The sequence below is a fragment of the Calliphora vicina genome, chromosome 2 (genome assembly GCF_958450345.1).
Source record: "Calliphora vicina chromosome 2, idCalVici1.1, whole genome shotgun sequence".
Classification (NCBI taxonomy): domain Eukaryota; kingdom Metazoa; phylum Arthropoda; class Insecta; order Diptera; family Calliphoridae; genus Calliphora; species Calliphora vicina.
Genome location: NC_088781.1, coordinates 12,163,976 through 12,182,526, shown reverse-complemented (window position 1 = coordinate 12,182,526; position 18,551 = coordinate 12,163,976). Strand labels below are relative to the sequence as shown.

The window sequence follows — 18,551 nt, the reverse complement described above, 5'->3', positions numbered from 1 at the left end:
AACGCTTTCTCTGGGATACGCTTTACTTTGGAACAGAGTATCCGATATTGGCTTGATTCGTTCTCAGACGGAATCCATATCTTGCCAGAAAGAAGGGAAAAGGTTATAGCTTTTCAGAAATCTTTTAAACATTTTGGTATCCAAATAAATTTTCACACACATTTACTATCTATGGAAGTCATGCGTCTTAATTTCATGATGATCGGTTCATGATTATGCATAGCTCCCTAAAGAAAATTGTTGAAATTTTAAGAGAAAAATGTTAAGGTATGGAATTATATGGTCGGTCAAACCCGATCCTATTTTCTTACATATTTTTCTATGAGTAGTGTTTTTGTTATTGCTGTATTGTGATGATGTTGTGGCTGCAATAACAGTAGTTGCACATTGTGACTGAGGGCTGAAGCTGAGGCTGAGGCACGAGTATGTGCAACAGTGGCTTGTAATTTCCTTTCTTTGTATTCTTGATTCTTGTACATAAATATCTCTTCCAAATTGTATGCTAAAATTTTATTTCGTCGTGTATAAATGATAAAGCACATAAAAGTGCTATTAGTAGTAGTTTTTTTTTAATTCTTTTCTTTTTTGATTACTTCTCTAACCTAAAAGTGTAGGCGGAAAGATTTATATTAAGGTTCATGATGTACTTGGAATATTTACTTTATGTGTCGACACAGAGAACAACAAATTGTACCAAAAAAAAAACACTTTTTTCAGATTATACTCTCATAGTTCATAATTTAAATAATTTTGTTTTTTTTTTCTATTATTATTTTGCAAAAGGTTCATTATTCTTGGGAAGGGAGTCTTTTGTTATATTGTATATTATTTAAATTTATGGTTAAAGTTAGTAGTAATTTAATGAAAACAAATAAGAAAGCGTAGGTAGGAATGCTTAAGAAAAATGTTTGTATTAAATGAAATTTTCTATAGAATTCGATATAATTTCGAAATTTTCTTTATAAAAACAAGATTTTTATGGGCTGAAACTGATCATAATGTGATCTTATTATTACAAATTTTTATTTTATCCATCCAGTTTACGTTTTCTCCGACAGTTTTTAATTCTTAGCAAATGTTTAGCTTTTTATTGTTAAGAACTTTAATGTGTTTGTGGCTGATTTTTTCCATAGACTTTTGTCTTGGCCTTCGTACTCTACAAGATCATTTGTATGTGTTCATTCGCCTAGGAGTATGCAAAAGAAATTGTTGCAATATAAAACAAAAAATGCCAACTGAAAAAGTTGTAAAGTTTCTATTTATGTATGCATGTTTTTCTTGTGGTTTGTTTTAGTTTGCATTTCCTACATAGAAAATAATGTCTTACTTATTTGAAAGTGTACTGGTAAACCGATATACACAAGAACATTTACTTGCGTTAAATGCCTGTACTATTCAGAGAATATGCATAAACATTAAGGGGGTTTCAAAAAAGAAATCGGCTATAATTTAAACACAATTGACTAAAACTATTATGCTGACGTAAAAAATGTTCATTAGACCCCATTCACACTAGGCAATTTAGTTGCGCAAGTCTCTTGTGTTTGTTGATGCCAGAGGTATTGAAAATTTTACATGCTGTTTTGTTGTTGGGCAAGAGACTTGCGCAACTAAATTGCCTAGTGTGAAAGGGGTCTCAGTTTCAGTTTATGAACAAAAAAATACAATTTTAAAGTAAAATTGTTAAACTAAATGCTACTTTACACTCGTGCAAAAACTATAACACTGACATAAACAAATTCCATTAGATTGTTTTGTGATACAAATGAATATTTTTAGCACAGTTTTTTATTAACTGCATTGTCTAAAATTTTGCATCCCAACTGTTAACTGCTATATATATTGGGTGAATGTTTTAAAAATGTGGGATTTTTAGCTTTTATTTTGAAACATTTGTAAAATATAGATTTATTGAAAGTATAGACCTTTGTTAGCATTGAACTTTTCCCATCTTTCTGACAACATATGGATTTCGAGGCAAAATAAAACTGCTCATATTTTGAGGCCAAGAACAAACCAAGTCAATATCGGATACTCTATTCCAAAGTGAAGTAAAACATAAAGAGCGTTCTGCATTGACGGGGCAAGGTCTGAACTGTTGTTATGTAAATTTTAATAAATAAAAAGTTGTTACAATTTTAAACTATTAAACTGCTTTATTTGCAATCAAATGTATTCGGTTTATTTAAAGGAAATAAACCACCGTTTTTAAAAGGTAAAAACGTAACAATATGGTTTCCCAGCCAAAAGAAATGCTCATCCTTTGAGATGAAGATCGAATCAAGCCAATCTCGGATACTCTGTTACAAAGTGAAGCGTTTCCCAGAGAGAGCGTTTTGCATAGATCGAAGCAAATAGTAGTCGGACGGGACAAGGTCTGAACTACAAGGCGGTTGAGGCAAACCCACTTCTTTCTAATTACTTTTTAACAGCTATTTCAACATGAGGTCTAGCGTTATAATGATGAAATATTATAGTTTAGTGTCTGGCCGCATAATCCGGGTGTTTTTCGGCTAAAGCTAGCTTCAAATGAATTAGGTGGGTTCGGTACAGCTAATGGTCTGGCAAAATTTCCACCAAATACAGAGCATTACTTTAGCTCCATAGATATTTAACTTTGGTGTCGATTCGGCAGGTTAGCCGGACTTTAAATACGTTCTCTTACGCTTCGGGTTATCGTAATGAATCCAATTTCCATCGCAAAATGATGTTCTTTTATAGCGATCTAGCATAATAGGACTTGCAAAATCGTCTTTCAAGGTCTCTCGGCTTCAATTCGTATGATACCCAATTTTCCTGCTTTTGGATGAATCCTGCTGCTATCAAGCATTTTGAAATTGCTACTTTAGTAGCTCTCAATGATTTTGCAAGCTCTTGTTGAGGTTTACAACAATCTTCATGGAGTATCACCTCCAATTCTTGATCTTCAAACTTTTGTGGCTGGCCTGGGCGATCTTTGTCTTCCGTGTCAAAGTTACCACTTCTGAACCGCATAAACCATCTCTCGCACGTTGAAATAGATGAAACACACACAGAGAAAACAGATTCGTGATAGCAACCGAATTTGTTGCTAATCGAATGATTCTATCTTAGTGATTGAATTTTACAGTTGTGGCTACAATATTTTGGAATGGGTAACTAAAGTTCTAACTTTCTGTTGTTAGAACTGAAAAATGCTATGTGTGCAACCGAATAATTCGATTGGTAACAAATTCGGTTGCTATAACGAATCTGTTTTCTCTGTGCATTCAATTGTGAGCAATTGGTGTGATTCAGCGGCTTTTTTTCAATTTAAAGAAGTAAAGCAAAACTTCCCGCATATGACGCTTTGTTGGCAAAAAATTCGATATTTTCAAAGCAAAAAAAAGAAAATGTTTAAGAATTCAGTTTGTGTAATGATAGATCGATTAAGAGGCCAGTGAAACTAGGTAGATTTTCTCAATTTTCAATAGCAACCAAACCTGATATTTAGAACCTGAATATTTAGAATAGCAAGACGATGATGAATCATCGTCTTGCTATTCTAAATAAGGTCCTAAATGTCCGCATAAAGTAATTAAATGGTCAAAGGTCACATTAATTAGTCTGATGGGTTTAATCTTTTGGCCAGCTGAAATTAACTTTCCGTAGTCCCCAAATAACTTACGTATATGATTCATACATCAATATATACGCTATAGATCAGGTTTGGTTGCTATTGAAAATTGAGAAAATCTACCCACAAATGGCTGATATAAAGCATAATCCAGGACAACCTCCATTTTTGGCCTATTTTTGATATATATCTGGATAACTAAGTCATTAATATAGACAATCTGGATATCTAATGATAGATATTTCAAAGTCCTTTGCAACGCCGTATATAAGACCATAGTATGTTGGACTTACAATGGCTCAAAATCGGGAAAAATATTTTTCAACCCTATTTTTTTTTTCACAAAAAAAAAATTTTTGTTTTTATATTTTTTCATTAATAAATTTAAAAAATTAAAAAAAAAAAATTTAAAAAGAATAAAAAAACATTTTTAAAAAAAATTTAAATTTTGTTTACCAAAAAATATTTAAAATTTTTATTTTTATTAAAAAGTTGCTCTGGTTGCTTAGGCCAGTTCATCAAGAAATCATTTACCAAAATCTTTGAAAACTTAATTATGTGAACTCCCCTAATATGCAAACACATAACACCTACTTGCAACAAGCCCCATACATCAACATTGTTTTATTCTAAAATGTATACATATATGCATGTATTTAAGCAATGTTTTCCATTGTTGTGTTGGTTAATTAAATGCCTGCTTTTGTTTTTGTTGCTCGTACTAACGTATTTCGCATGAATGTATGTATGTTCATATGCATTTTGATTAGAACATTAACATTTAAACATCAACAAAATGGAAAAAAAGAACTATTATTACATTGTAACAATACTCCATTTATTTATGCATGCAGGCGAGTATATAGTGCATGTTGTGGCATGCAGCAGCAGCAGCATATAATGCCATAAACAATAAAATAACTATAAAATATTAGAAAGCAAATTTATGTTTTATGGTAGTTTTAATAAATACTGAACATTTATTTTAAAAATAAACCAGCAAAATTACTTAAAACAATTAATAATAATCTAGAGAAGAGGAAACTGATAATGAACTGGTTACGTGACTGGTTCAAAGGGTGTAGCTAAAGGTTCTAGTGCATTTAAATTTAATAAATAAGAGACTTGTGACATCATCATTCAGTTGGTCTAAGATGGGTTAATTTGGCACCAGGGACAGGCCACGAAACTAACCCAAAAGCGTTTGTTCCTGAGATTCTAGTTGTTCCCATTATGCTATGTTCATTTTGTATTCATGGCTAATTTATGTTTTTTTGCTGGGAAATATTCTATGGGGCATATTATATGTCTGTATTTAAAATTGAACAATTGTTATGAAAACTAAACTCATAACAAAATTATATTTATACCAGCCACATTTTAACCCCAAACTTTTTTAATAAATATAAAATTGAAAATAAAACAAACTTAAATTTGCCAAATATTTTAATAAATTTGAAATTTTTATCGAATTATTATAACAAAATTATAAAAGAATAATTAAAATATCATGAATATCTTAATTAAGTAAAACAAATGAAAGCATAAACAAATAATTAAAACAATATTAATAGAAATATATGGTGGTTACACTCTAACAAACACAAATACTTGTCAGCTATTTATTTAAATATGACAAAGTAACCTAATTCCAAAAGCAAATGTCATACTCTACGCCAGAGTATGAGAGTATTAATGAAGTGATTATAATGTCTTGTGTTACTTATATGACAGTCATGTAGATTCCAATGGACATATGTTTGGACATCTTTTCATTAAAACAAACATTAACTGTAACAATAATATGGATCCGTACACATGAAGATATGTACTACATCCCAGCAGTTCTAGGAGACAGTCCCGAACTAGAGATTTTAACCATCATTTATGGTGGGAACTAGTTACTTCAATAGCTACGTGAGTAGTTATTTTAACACGTACATGTCATAAGCAGGGGTTCAATTGATCCTTTTTGATTACAATGAGACTGTCTAATGGCTGGTCCAAAGTTGTCAATGCATTGGATTCACACACTGGTTAAATAGCGTCAGTTACTTTGCTAGCTACCAAACAGGTTACTTGATCAGCTATATAACTAGTTATTTTAACACCTGCATGTCCTAAGCAGGGGGTCAATTGACCCATTTTGATTGAAATGAGACTGTCTGATAGCTGGTCCAAAGCAGTCAACGCATTGGGCTCACTTACTGGTTACATAGAGTCAGTTAACTTACTAGCTACCAAACTGGTTACTTGATCAGCTACATAACTAGTTTTTTTAACATGTACGGGTGATAATTCACCTCAAATAGTCAGCAAAAAAATACACATCATAGACATCATAGTCTAATAAAGGATTGCTTGTAAACAAACCTTCCTCCGACAACTCTCCAATGAATTGCTTTCTAAAGTGCAGTACAAAATAAACGTTCAAAATGACTTCACTATTGGTTACTAAGAGACAATAAAGTGACTATTGACTTCACGCTATGTTACATGGAATATAAGTATACTGAAGCAAAACTAAACTGTATGAGAATTATATCAAAACAATTTGCATAAATCAAGTTTGTACGAATTACTCACTAAACGTTTAAAGTGAGTACACTCTAGATTACTTAGAGACACTTAAGTGGCAATTGTCTTCACGCTAGATTACCTGGGATGTATAAAGTAACCAATTGTCTTCTCTCTGCACTACAAAGAGCATATACATGGCAAATGACCCAAAATATATAGATTGGAGTAATGCATGTCAGACATTAGTGACAATTACTTTCTATAAGGGATACATTGACTACTTGCTTAACTGCTGGGAACTGTAATCATTAGTTAACATTGTCATCTACAGCTTTAACATCATCATCGCCGTCATCATCACCGCCATCATAAGAAGGAGAGTCAACTGACAAATATAAAGTGTTGACAGTTTACTTTTATTGCTTTGGCTGAGCCTGAGCCAACCACATGTATGACAGGCAATTGTCCATATAATGACAAAATTTAATAAGACACATCCATCTAAAAGTACAATTACAAATGAAAATGCAAATTAAACAACATCATTAACACCACCATCAACATCAACATCAGCGCCACCAATGACGATCTCACCACACATGTGTTTTTGTGACTAGAGTTGGAATAAACGAAATGAAATTATGACTAATATTTCAACTGACTGACAGACAAAATGTCAAAGTAATATTTGTTTGCCTGCTATTACAGTTACTACACGCACACTTGCATACGCACAATAATATTTTGACATTTTTTTTGATAGAACTATTATGAATTACAGAATAAAAACAAAGACCACAGATACTTTACGCACGTCATCGCCAGCATTGTCATTAATAATTGAAATGAGAACATTAGACTGCTGCTAAATTTTATAGGGGAAACAAAACTTTAAGCTGAAGTTTTTAATTCTTTACAAAATTACAAAAAATTAGGAATATTGAAAGTATTGAGTCCACCCACTAAAGCTGATCTGAGTTTTGAGTTAAAAATCAATTCGCAATCGCTCGGCATCGCATAATCTTTTCAGAGTCAGCTAATTACTAAATATGTAACCCAATAAAAATTTGGTAATGACTTGGAATTTATGAATAACATAAATTTCAATGACTACAACATACTGTTTCCATTACTCTCAAGAGGTCTAATAATGACTTATTTATAAGCTGTTCTATAAGTTCTTAATTATAAGACATTTGCGTATACACGTGTCGTACAAATAATCTTTATAATTCTCATTTACTTAAAAATATTTTAAGCAGAAGTAGTTCTGGTTTTGCCAAAGTAGAGCAAGCAGTTCCCATTTCACCTGCTATTTTCAACTTCTCATATAACAAAATTATAACTAATTCGATATATTCCGTTTTTACTGGTAACTGCTTCTGTAAGTCCTTACAATCAATTAACTATTGTAGTCCTTACATGGATTTAGTTATTTTAGTGATGTCAAAGTAATGGATAAATTAACTATTTATTAACAACAGTTAACATAACTGTGGAACATACAACATTGAATAAAAGCTTTGAGTTGATCATTGTATAAGTAGAACTTTCATGAAGCTACTGGAAGGAAGATGACGCTGTATATAAATAGTGGCTGCTGTTGCAATCGGTAGTCAGTTTTATCGTAGGTGCTATTAGAGTTAACATAAACTATCTTGTACATTATTAAGGGTAATTTAAGTGTGTCTATTACTGTGAATTATAAACGTGTTTTCGTATAAAAACACTGAGTGACTATTTGAACTAATGTTGTGTAAATTTGAATAAATGAAGGGTTGTTGCAATTTTAAACTATCAAACTGCTTTTATTTGCAATCAAAAGTATCCGGTTTATTTAAAGGAAATAAACCATTGTTTTTAAAAGGTAAAAACGTAACAATATGGATATCGAGCCAATAGAACTGCTCATCTTTTGAGGCCAATAACGAATCAAGCCAATATCGGATACTCTGTTACAAAGTGAAGCGTATCCCAGGGAGAGCATTTTGCATCGATTGAATCAATTAGTAATCGGACTGGACACGGTCTGGATTTTTTAAAAATCAAATCTTTCTGGCAACATATGGATTTCGAGCCAAAAGAACTCCTCATATTTTGAGGCCAAGAACGAATCAAGTCAATTTCGGATACTCTGTTTCAAAGTGAAGTGTATCCCTGAGATAGCATTCTGCATAGATCGTAAGAAATAGTAGGAGGCGAAACTTCCCAACCAATTCATTCTAAATAGTTTTTAAAAGGTATTGCTACATGTGGCCGAGTGTTGTTATGATGGAATATTACGGGCGCATGTCTGCTCGTTTTAAACGAATCAGTTGCGTTCGGTACAGATTCCCTGTTGATGGTCTGGTCACATTTCAGCAGCTCATAAGAGATGGGACTTTTTGATCCCACCAAATTAAGAATTACCTTAGAGCCATGGATATTTGGCTTTGGTGTCGATTCGGCTGGTTTGCCGGGCTTCATCGGGCTATCGTAATGGATCCATTTTTCACCGCAAGTAATAATTCGATGCAAAAATTTTCTTTTATATCCTTCAAGCATAATTTCGTCTTTCAAGATCTCTCAGTTACAATTCATATGACCAATTTCACTGCTTTTGGATGAACCCTGCTGCTTGCAAACATTGCTGATTGAGTAGCTTCCAATGATTTTGTAAGCTCTTATTGGGTTTGACAACAATCTTCGTGGAGTAATTCCTCAAATTCTTTGCCTTCAAACATGTTTGGCTGACATGGGCGATCTTTGTCTTCCGTGTCAAAATCACACAATCTTCCGCTCGTTGAAACCGAAAAGACGTAACCACTAAATAAAATACATTTGAATTCTTTTATTTATTTCAAAAACTTAATTTACTTAAGATGATTCAAAACAAAAAATTTAGTTTTATTTTATTTGATGCTGTTTGATCTTACAAAACACTTGTAAGAGTAAACACGTCAAACAAATTTGTGCTAAAAAAAAGTGGTAACGCTTTTTTGAGCAAATATTTGACATGTGTGACCCTACCTTTAGAATCACTTTCTGAGTCGATTAAACGATGTCCGTCCGTCCGTCTGGTTGGCTGGCTGTCCATGTAAATCATATTCAGCCTATTGAAACTGGCTGAAATCGGTCCATTATTTCACCTAGCCCCCATACAAATGTCCTTCCGAAATTGGACTTTATCGGTCATAAATGTTTAATTTATAAATGTATCTCCACAAATTGCACTCCAAATAAGTTTTATATATACAAAATTCATGTCACCAAATTTTGTTACGATCGGTCCATAATTTGTCACAGCTCCCATATAGAGCCGCTTCCGAAAATCACTTTAACGTGCATAATTCGCTTAATAATGTTGGTATACACACAAAATTCAACATAGTAAACTTTCATATAGACATAAATCACACGACCTAATTTCATGTTGATCGGTTCATAATTGTTCATAGCCTCCATATAAGGCCGACTTCCGAAAATCACTCAAAAATATAAATTATTGAAATTTTAAAAGAAAAATGTTTTTGCTCTTTTACTTAGTGTAGGGTATTATATGGTCGGGCTTGACGGACCATACTTTCTTACTTGTTTTTTCATAATTCTGAAACTTTTGAGTCAGAGGTCAAAGCTCATATTTTATAAAATTAAAGATTTTGAATGGATTTTTTTAAGAAAGTTAAAATAACATTTAATTTCATTGTATAACTTCAAATTTTTTTCGAAATCGTTGAACTTTAAGGTCTTAGGTCATGGGTCAAATATTGGAATATTAATTATGTGCATTTTTTTTTGAAAAAAAATAATATTAGAATTGATCATTTAATGCAATTACAGCTAAAATGAACCTCAAAGTATTTTAAATATAGCGAATTTTGAAACAAAAAAAAAAATCGGGAAAAGTGGTGAAATATTTCACAGATTTCAATTAAGTCCCAGTTATTGATCATAACATAATCCAAAATTCTTTAATATTGTTGAGATTTAATAAAATACCAACATCATATTTGTATTTTTCGAGGGTAAAATATTTGAATATTAGACATTTCCAATGAAATCATAGTTCAATATTTTGTAGTTTTTGTATACATAAATCATAATTAAGCATTTATTAAGCAATTAAAATAAAATTTCAATAAAAATTTATGTTAGGGTCATCTCGAGCCCCTTTATTTGTTTTAGCATATACAGTGGGGAGCTCAAATGAGTACATGTTTCTATTTTGTGCACTTCTTATGGAATAAAAATAAAACTAATAAAGCAAATCCAAAAATGTTTTCTGTCATTTATTTTATGTTTAATATGTAACAAAATTAATTACAATTCAAAACTAAAAACATCCAGTTCTAAATAAAAAAACAGACAAAACTAAAATAACTCGCATGTACTCAATTTTGCACCCCACAATAACTTTAGGGAAGAATTGCATTTTTTAAAAAAAATTTCAAAATCCTATATTACGTAAATAAAATTTTACATGCATTGGCATATTTTCTATAAATTTTTCATCAACTTTTTTTGGATTACTCTCTCTCTCGTGCTCAATCCGCTGTTAAAGCTCGTACAAATTGGTAGGAGTTAATCGGTATTGTTTCAACCGCCTATTCACGATTCACTAAAAATTCTCAATAGAATTGAACTCAAGACATTGAGCTGATAACTGCATTAATAAGAAATTTTTCTAGGAACACCATTCTTTACGATTTTTGACGTGTGCATTGGGTCACCATCCTATTGAAAAATTACTTCTTCTGCAGGATAAGCGTTATAATCTACAAAGTCAAAAGATGAATGTGAAAAACACAAAGATGATTACGTATTGAGGTCAGTATATCGAACTGGACACTATTTCGGTAGAAATTTTGCTCACTAAACCATTTTTCAAAGTTTTTGATGAGTGCTTTAATTCGCCATTCTGCTGTAAAATAACTTCTTCGGCATGATTGGCGCTCTTATCTACAAAATCGGAATGGCAAGTCTATAAATTCGGTATGATTAGTCTTCAATATACGCAGATAGTCTTCTTAACTCATTATTTCGCCGATTTTTTCAAAATTGGTGATACAGTAAGGAAACAGTAAAACACGGTAATGATATGGGGTTGCTTTATATGGTGCCACCTTGGACCAATGCAAAGAATCAATGAAATAATGGGTAAAGAAAACCATCTGCGTATTTTGCAGACTCACCATACCGATTTTTTAGTCTCATCATCACGTTTTTGTATATAAAAGAGAAAATCCTGCAGAAGAAGTAATTTTTCAATAGGATGGTGACCCAATGCACACGTCAAAAATCGTAAAGAATGGTGTTCCTAGAAAAATTTCTTATTAATGCAGTTATCAGCTCAATGTCCTGAGTTCAATCCTATTGAGAATTTTTGGTGAATCGAGAATTGGCGGTTGAAACAATACCGATTAACTCCTACCAATTTGTACGAGCTTTAACAGCGGATTAAGCACGAGAGAGAGAGTATTCCAAAAAAAGTTAATGAAAAATTGATAGAAAATATGCCAATGCATGTAAAATTTTATTTACGTAATAAAGGATTTTGAACATTTTTTTAAAAAATGCAATTCTTCCCTAAAGTTATTGTGGGGTGCAAAATTGAGTACATGCGAGTTATTTTAGTTTTGTCTGTTTTTTTTATTTAGAACTGGATGTTTTTTGTTTTGAATTGTAATTAATTTTGTTACATATTAAACATAAAATAAATGACAGAAAACATTTTTGGATTTGCTTTATTAGTTTTATTTTTATTCCATAAGAAGTGCACAAAATAGAAACATGTACTCATTTGAGCTCCCCACTGTATGTACTCATTTTATTCATTAATTTAATGAAATTTTTAAATTTCTTATGAAATAGAAAGAAAGAAAAAATTAAAACACAAACACCAAATTACTTGTTTTCTCATTAACTTATTTTACAACATGTTTTATTTAAATGCGTTTAATGATGACGAATGCGACGTTAAAGTGAATGTTCATTTTGTTGTTCATAATGATGCCACACATGGACACATCACAAATATGTTTCTGCCACTTTCAAGAGTCACAGCCATCATCATATTTGTTTGGTTTCTGCTTTTTTTTTGTGTGTAATGTTGTCGTGTTTATTTAATGGATGTGATGAAGTGTGGTGCAGCAGTGTCATGTGTCTCTCTCTACTGTGGCAAATGTTTAGTGCAGCAGTAGAGAGTTTATTGTCATTTGGGTCATTGTTTAGTCATAAAAACTAGACAACATTAAATATGCGCAATGAAAAAATGGTGCTAATTTTTAATACATACTTTTATTTTAATTAACAAAAAAAAAAAAAAAACTCTCTACTTGTAGAGTGTTCATTTGAGGTAAAATGGTTATAACGCAAATTGTTTTCAGGCAAAATTAATCGATATAAAAGAAATAGTTTTAAATTGATTAAAAATTTATGTGAAATTTATAAATTTTGCCGAAACTTTCAATTTTAGGCACTAATTCATAAATAAGGACGAAGGTCTTCAGAATTAATATGAAATATCATAAAAATAATATGGAAAATTTGGGTGATTCGAATCAGGACTTAGGTCTAAATATCTAGAGCCAGATGTAGAAACGTTTTTTTACAATATTTATATGAAAATCTCTCAGTTTTTACATATTTTTCAAAATTGTTGTTCAAACCATTTTTATTCGATTTTTTTTTTTAGTTTTTGTGTTATGCTGTTTTGGCTGCCAACAAGTGTAATGCATATGAGTATTTATTTAACAAACATGTTTTCATATATCCTTTGTCATCATAATTAATTCATTTAGTTTTATGAACCTCATGGCCATAAAACTTTTCCATCAAATTAACAAACACACAAAGACATTGTAAATAAAAAATAAATGAATTAATATTTTTATGCATTGTTTCAATCCTTGTCTGTTTTCATTCACTCTTGAGATCATCATTAAGTTTAAAATAAAAAACAAAAAATAAAAAAAGAATTACTATTTACATGCGAAATTAAGGCAGGTATTTAAAGGAACTGGAAAAAGTTAACCGATTTGCATTTTTAATGCTCTCTAAATATGACTTAAAAATGCGGGATTAACAATAGATGGCATATCTTTTGAATGCAGTTTTCGTTTTTAATAACGTATTTCTCATTTTGAAGAAACATATCTGTCATTTATTGAACATTATAGTGCTGAAATCTGGCCAGAGAATTACAGCGAACCTGTACCGAACGCAACTTATTTGTTTAAAGCGAGCATTGGCCGAAAAAGCCCTGAATATGCGGTCAGACTTGAAATTATAATATTCCATCATGACAACGCTCGGCCACATGTTGCAATACCTGTTAAAAACAATATTTAGAATGGTGTGGTTCGGAAATTTTGCCTCACCTCCTTTATAGTACAGACCATGCTCTGTCCGACTACTATTTGTTTCGATTGATGCAGAACGTTCTATCCGCGATACGCATCACTTTGGCAGAGTATCCGAAATTGGCTTGATTCGTTCTTGGCATCAAAAGATGAGCAGTTCTTTTGGCTCGGAATCCATATGTTGCCAGAAAGATGGTAAAAGGTCATAGCTAACAATGAAAAATATTTTGAATAAATGTATATTGTACAAATGTTGCAAAATAAAACTTAAAAATTTTAAAAAATTATGCATTTTTAAGTCGTACATCCAATAGAAATTAAAGAATTTCGTAGCTAGAGTACACAAAAATATAATTTCGTTCTAAAAGCAAAAGACATAAGTCTGTTGTATCAGCAATACATTTTGGGAAGGAGTATATTGATACGATTTTACCTTTTAGAAACAGTGGTTTATTTGATTTAAATAAACCGTATAATTTTGATTGCAAATAAAAGCCGTATAGTAGTTTAAAGTTTGTAACAACTCCATATTTATTCAAATATACACAACAACAGTTTAAATAGTCATTGTGTTTTAATACACACACTTCATAATGTACAAGACAGTATATGTTAACTCTAATAGCGCCTAAGATAAACTGACTTACTACTGCTAACGCAGTCACTATTTATATACAGCCTAGGTTGTTATTAACGGTCAAAACTAGTATATTCGAATTCTAGAGCTTTCGATGTTAATGTTAGCAGCTTAAACATTTAGTGTTGCCATACTTACAAACAATTGTTGATAAGTAGAAGCTCCTACTGGTGGTCATGTTTATAAACATGATGAATGTTGCATATTGATTTCACTTCTTTAAGCAACTGCATTTAGGTTCAGTTTTAACGGCATTCAATTATGGACTCTAATGATTTTGCAGAATGAGAAAATATGCATTATGAGTTCTTGGAAATGTAAATGATGAAAATTAAAATCAAGTAGCAGTTGCAATTGTACTTGAGCATTCTTTTCTACGAATCTAAATATTTTGTAAAAATAGTGCGAAATTGGAATGCTTCAGAACTTTTCATAATGATAGGCGGTATAGTCTGTTGGTTATACCATTCGTAACTATAAATAGATTCCGAGCTAAATAAAAACACTTCACCTTTTGAGGCCTAGAACGAAGCAAGCCAATATCGGATACTCTGTTCCAAAGTGTAGGGTATCCCAGAGAGAGAGCGTTCTGCATCTATCAAACCAAATAGTGCCCCGTCTGGACTATAAAGCGGTTGAGGCATAACTTCGCAACCACTTCATTCCAAATACTTTTTAACAGTTATTGCAAAATGTGGTCGAGCTTTGTAATGATGTAATATTCTGGGCGTTTTTCGGCCAATGCTCGCTTCAAACAAAGCAGTTGTGTTCCGTACATCTTCCTGTGATGGTCTGGTCACATTTTAGCAGCTTATAACAGAAAGGAACCTTTTGCTCCCACCAAATACAGAGATTTACCTTAGCGCCATGGATATTTGGCTTTGGTGTCGATTCGGCTGGTTGCCGGGCTTCACATACGATCTCTTACGCTTCGGGTTATCGTAATGGATCAATTTTCCATCGCAAGTAATGATTCGTTGCAAACCCGATTTTCTTTTATAACTTTCAAGCAGCATTTCAGACATACAGAATCTTTTTATAATGTTACGCGGCTTCAACTCCTATGGTACCCTATTTCCCTGCTTTGAATGAATCCTGCTGCTCACAATCTTTTTGGAATTGCTGATTGAGTGGCTCCCAATGATTTTGCAAGATATTGTTGAATTTGACAAAAATTATTACTTTTTTGTTTGGATTATACGATAATTGTCTTCCGTATAAATGTCACTTTGAAACACATTCACCATAAGCATTGGTGAGTAATGGAAGTGCTCAGGCGACACTTTTTTTCAAATTAAAGAAGTAAAGCAAAACTTCCCTCATGTGACGCTTCGGTGGTACAAAATTCGAAATTTTCGAAGCAGAAAAAAACGTTGTTGTTTACACTATAATGTTCAATAACTATGTGAGAGTAAATGACAGATATGTACTCTTCAAAATGACGTTTGAGTTATTAAAAACAAAAACCGCGTTCAAAAGTTACGACATCTATTGTAATTCCGGCATTTTTAAGTCATGCATCCAATATATTAATTGTTTGCGGTTTAGTGGTCACTTTACTAACCACCCCTTCTATAGTCTTTAAAACATAGTTAAATGGCATCTATTGGCCAATGTTTTTTTTGCAAAACTTTGCGGTCGGTGTGCTAAAATATATTCGATTTCCATAAAAATTATGCGAAACGAAAATTTTCATCATAATTTTTTTTAACGTTGGTTAGTGAACTAACCACCCTACTCCACAAAAAACTTTGGAATAGGTTTGTCTTTGTATGTTTTGATTTATTTTTTCTTACTTTTTAGAATAAACTGACCTTTATTAAAATAAAGATGCAATTGTTTTGATTTTAAACTTATACAAAAACGAGCGTTGCTGATATGTTAAATCAACAATTTTTTTAAAAAAAATAATTATTGACTTATAATACAAATTCATTTATTTTCTTTATATTTTTAGGTTATCAGCCTTAATGAAACACAAGGTTCAATTGAGAAATTAACGTTCGTGAATCACACAGAATGTCACTGTGTCCAGCGATCGAAACAACGAGCACCCGAGTATGCCAGCTCTGGTGCCAAAGATCTAATAGCAAACAATCAAATACCATTCCTAAGACGGGCTACTGTGCTCAATTGCCATTGTCCCAATTTGTTTGAGAAGATACTGCAAGAGGATGGCTACTGTCGATGTGACTGTTCGTCGGGTAATATGGGCTGTGATTGGCTGAAAAGAGGCATGGAGCATTTCTCTATGAATGATCGAAAGTAAGTTTCGCACAGCAATTACAAATTAAAAGAAATCTTCTAAAATTGTTTGTAAATAATTTAATAACTCTCATGTTTATTTGTTTATTTTAGGTGTATCATAGAGGGCCGCTGTAAATTGCCCACCTGCGAATACGGTCAATATATTAAGAAACATGGTCGCTGTCCTAGACGGGAGGAAAGACATCTCTCAGCTGATATGGATTGGTGAGCGGTTTTTGCTGGCTTTATTACAGAATAAAGCATTTGTTTGAAATGTAACCTGATTATTTGCAAAAGTAATTGGAAATATTTTGTGTGTGTTGGCACAAAACGAAACACAATGTTATTAAACTTAAAAGTATTACAAAATAAATAATTTATTAACTAATGTAGATTTTTTTGAATTTAAGAAATGTTTAAACAAAAAAAAAATACAAAACAAAACGACAAATTACTCTAAAACAATAATGATGAACTTGAAAAGTGAAACAAATATTAATTAATGAATTAACTTTTAGCTAATACATACATTCATATTTATAATGTTAATATTATTAAACGATTACGAAACAAAACAAAAAATAATTAAATTTAAAATTTATTGATTTTAATATTATAACTTAATTTTACTATAAATAACTATAGATCTTCTATAAACATTTTAGGTTTACCCACAAATAATTAACAGCATATCCCTATTGCTCCCTCCTAATAACATAATATTTAAATTATACTTAAATTAATAATATTGATAATAACAGAAAAATCAACAAAACAAAAAAAAATAGTAATTTTAGTAAACTTTTTTCTACTACTTAACTTTTAGTCTGATAAATATTATAAACAAAAGAAAAGATAAAACAAACATTTTAAAAATTCATTATGAGAATTTATTATTATTTAACACCAAAAATCTAAACTAAATTTTCCTAAAACCCAAACCTTTTTAAAGAACCCTATGAAATATTTGTATTTAACAGTTATGTTCAATCAAAAATTTGATACAGATTTAAAAAGCATTTAGAAACAACTGCTTGAATAGCTTCCCCTTACATTTGGCTCATTTAAATCAGTTGTCGGCATTCATCGGTTATTTACCGGTAAACAACTCGAATCTCAATAAAGTTCATAAATTCTGTTAGATAAGAAACAAATATTACAATATATAGCTGGCTAGATTACAAATGAGTAACTTCTCTTTATGCCCACCACTGATTTAAATGCCTTAAAGTATTAGTAAAATTATGTATTTATTTCATTGTGTATTGATTTGACAAATTAGTAAAGAGAGCCGCTTGAAAGCTCTCTTTATTGCATTTATTATGCCATAAACAGTAGTCTGCCTTACTTTACTAATTCTCTAATGCTTGTTTGTCAGCTAGATACTGAAGGAAGCCTTGCCATGATCAGCAATGATTTAAACTACTTTCAAATCAATAAATATTTGTAGCGGGATAAATGTATGCCAAACAATAACAATTTATTTAATTTAATTTTTATCGTTTTCATTTCTCCATTATTAATTGAATCGTTTATTTCAAAAACCAGTCAAGCAACAAAATTTAGTTATTTTTCGAATATTGTTTTTTAAATGTAACGTCTTTAACCGGTGAAATATTTGTATTTAACTGTTAAGTTCCAGAAACAAATTTGATACAGATTTAAAAAGCATTCAGAAGTAATTTTTAGTTTAAATCAGTGGTCGGCATTCCTCGTTTATTTCTCAATGAAGTTCCTTAAATCTGTTAAATAAAAAACAAAACTTACCATAGCTGGCCAGATTACAGCAGAATAATATATGTTCTCTTTATGCCGACTACTGATTTAAATGCATTAAAGAATTAGTAGAGTATAGGTATGTATTTCATTATGTATTGTTTTGGGAAAGTAGTAAAGAGATAAAGAAGTCTGCCTTACTTTATTGCTTTTTTGTAAGCTAGATATTGAAGGATCTTTGTTATGAGCAGCAATGACTAAAACTAGTTTCAAATCAACAAATATTTGTAGCGGGATAAATGTATGCCAAACAATAACAATTTATTTAATTTAATTTTTATCGTTTGCATTTCTCCATTATTAATTAAATTGTTTATTTCAAAAACCAGTCAAGCAACAAAAAATCCAAAATAGAGTTATAGGAAGATTACTGTTTCGTTTAATGCTAAAAAAAATAAATACTGTCCCCTATTATGGTGAAACAAAGCCGAGAAAT

The 18,551-nt window shown here is 31.3% G+C and overlaps 1 protein-coding gene across 1 annotated transcript in view; it reads left to right on the top strand.

Annotated features, from left to right (window-relative positions):
- Window positions 1–16,727, top strand: part of Pvf3 (PDGF- and VEGF-related factor 3) — a 243,493-nt gene extending 226,766 nt beyond the window's left edge. The window contains exons 4-5 of the mRNA XM_065501300.1: window positions 16,050–16,357; window positions 16,451–16,727. Coding sequence (XP_065357372.1) covers window positions 16,050–16,357; window positions 16,451–16,568 — 426 coding nt within the window. The 3' untranslated portion in view covers window positions 16,569–16,727. The remainder of the gene's footprint in view (window positions 1–16,049; window positions 16,358–16,450) is intronic.
- The last annotated feature ends 1,824 nt before the right edge of the window (window positions 16,728–18,551 follow it).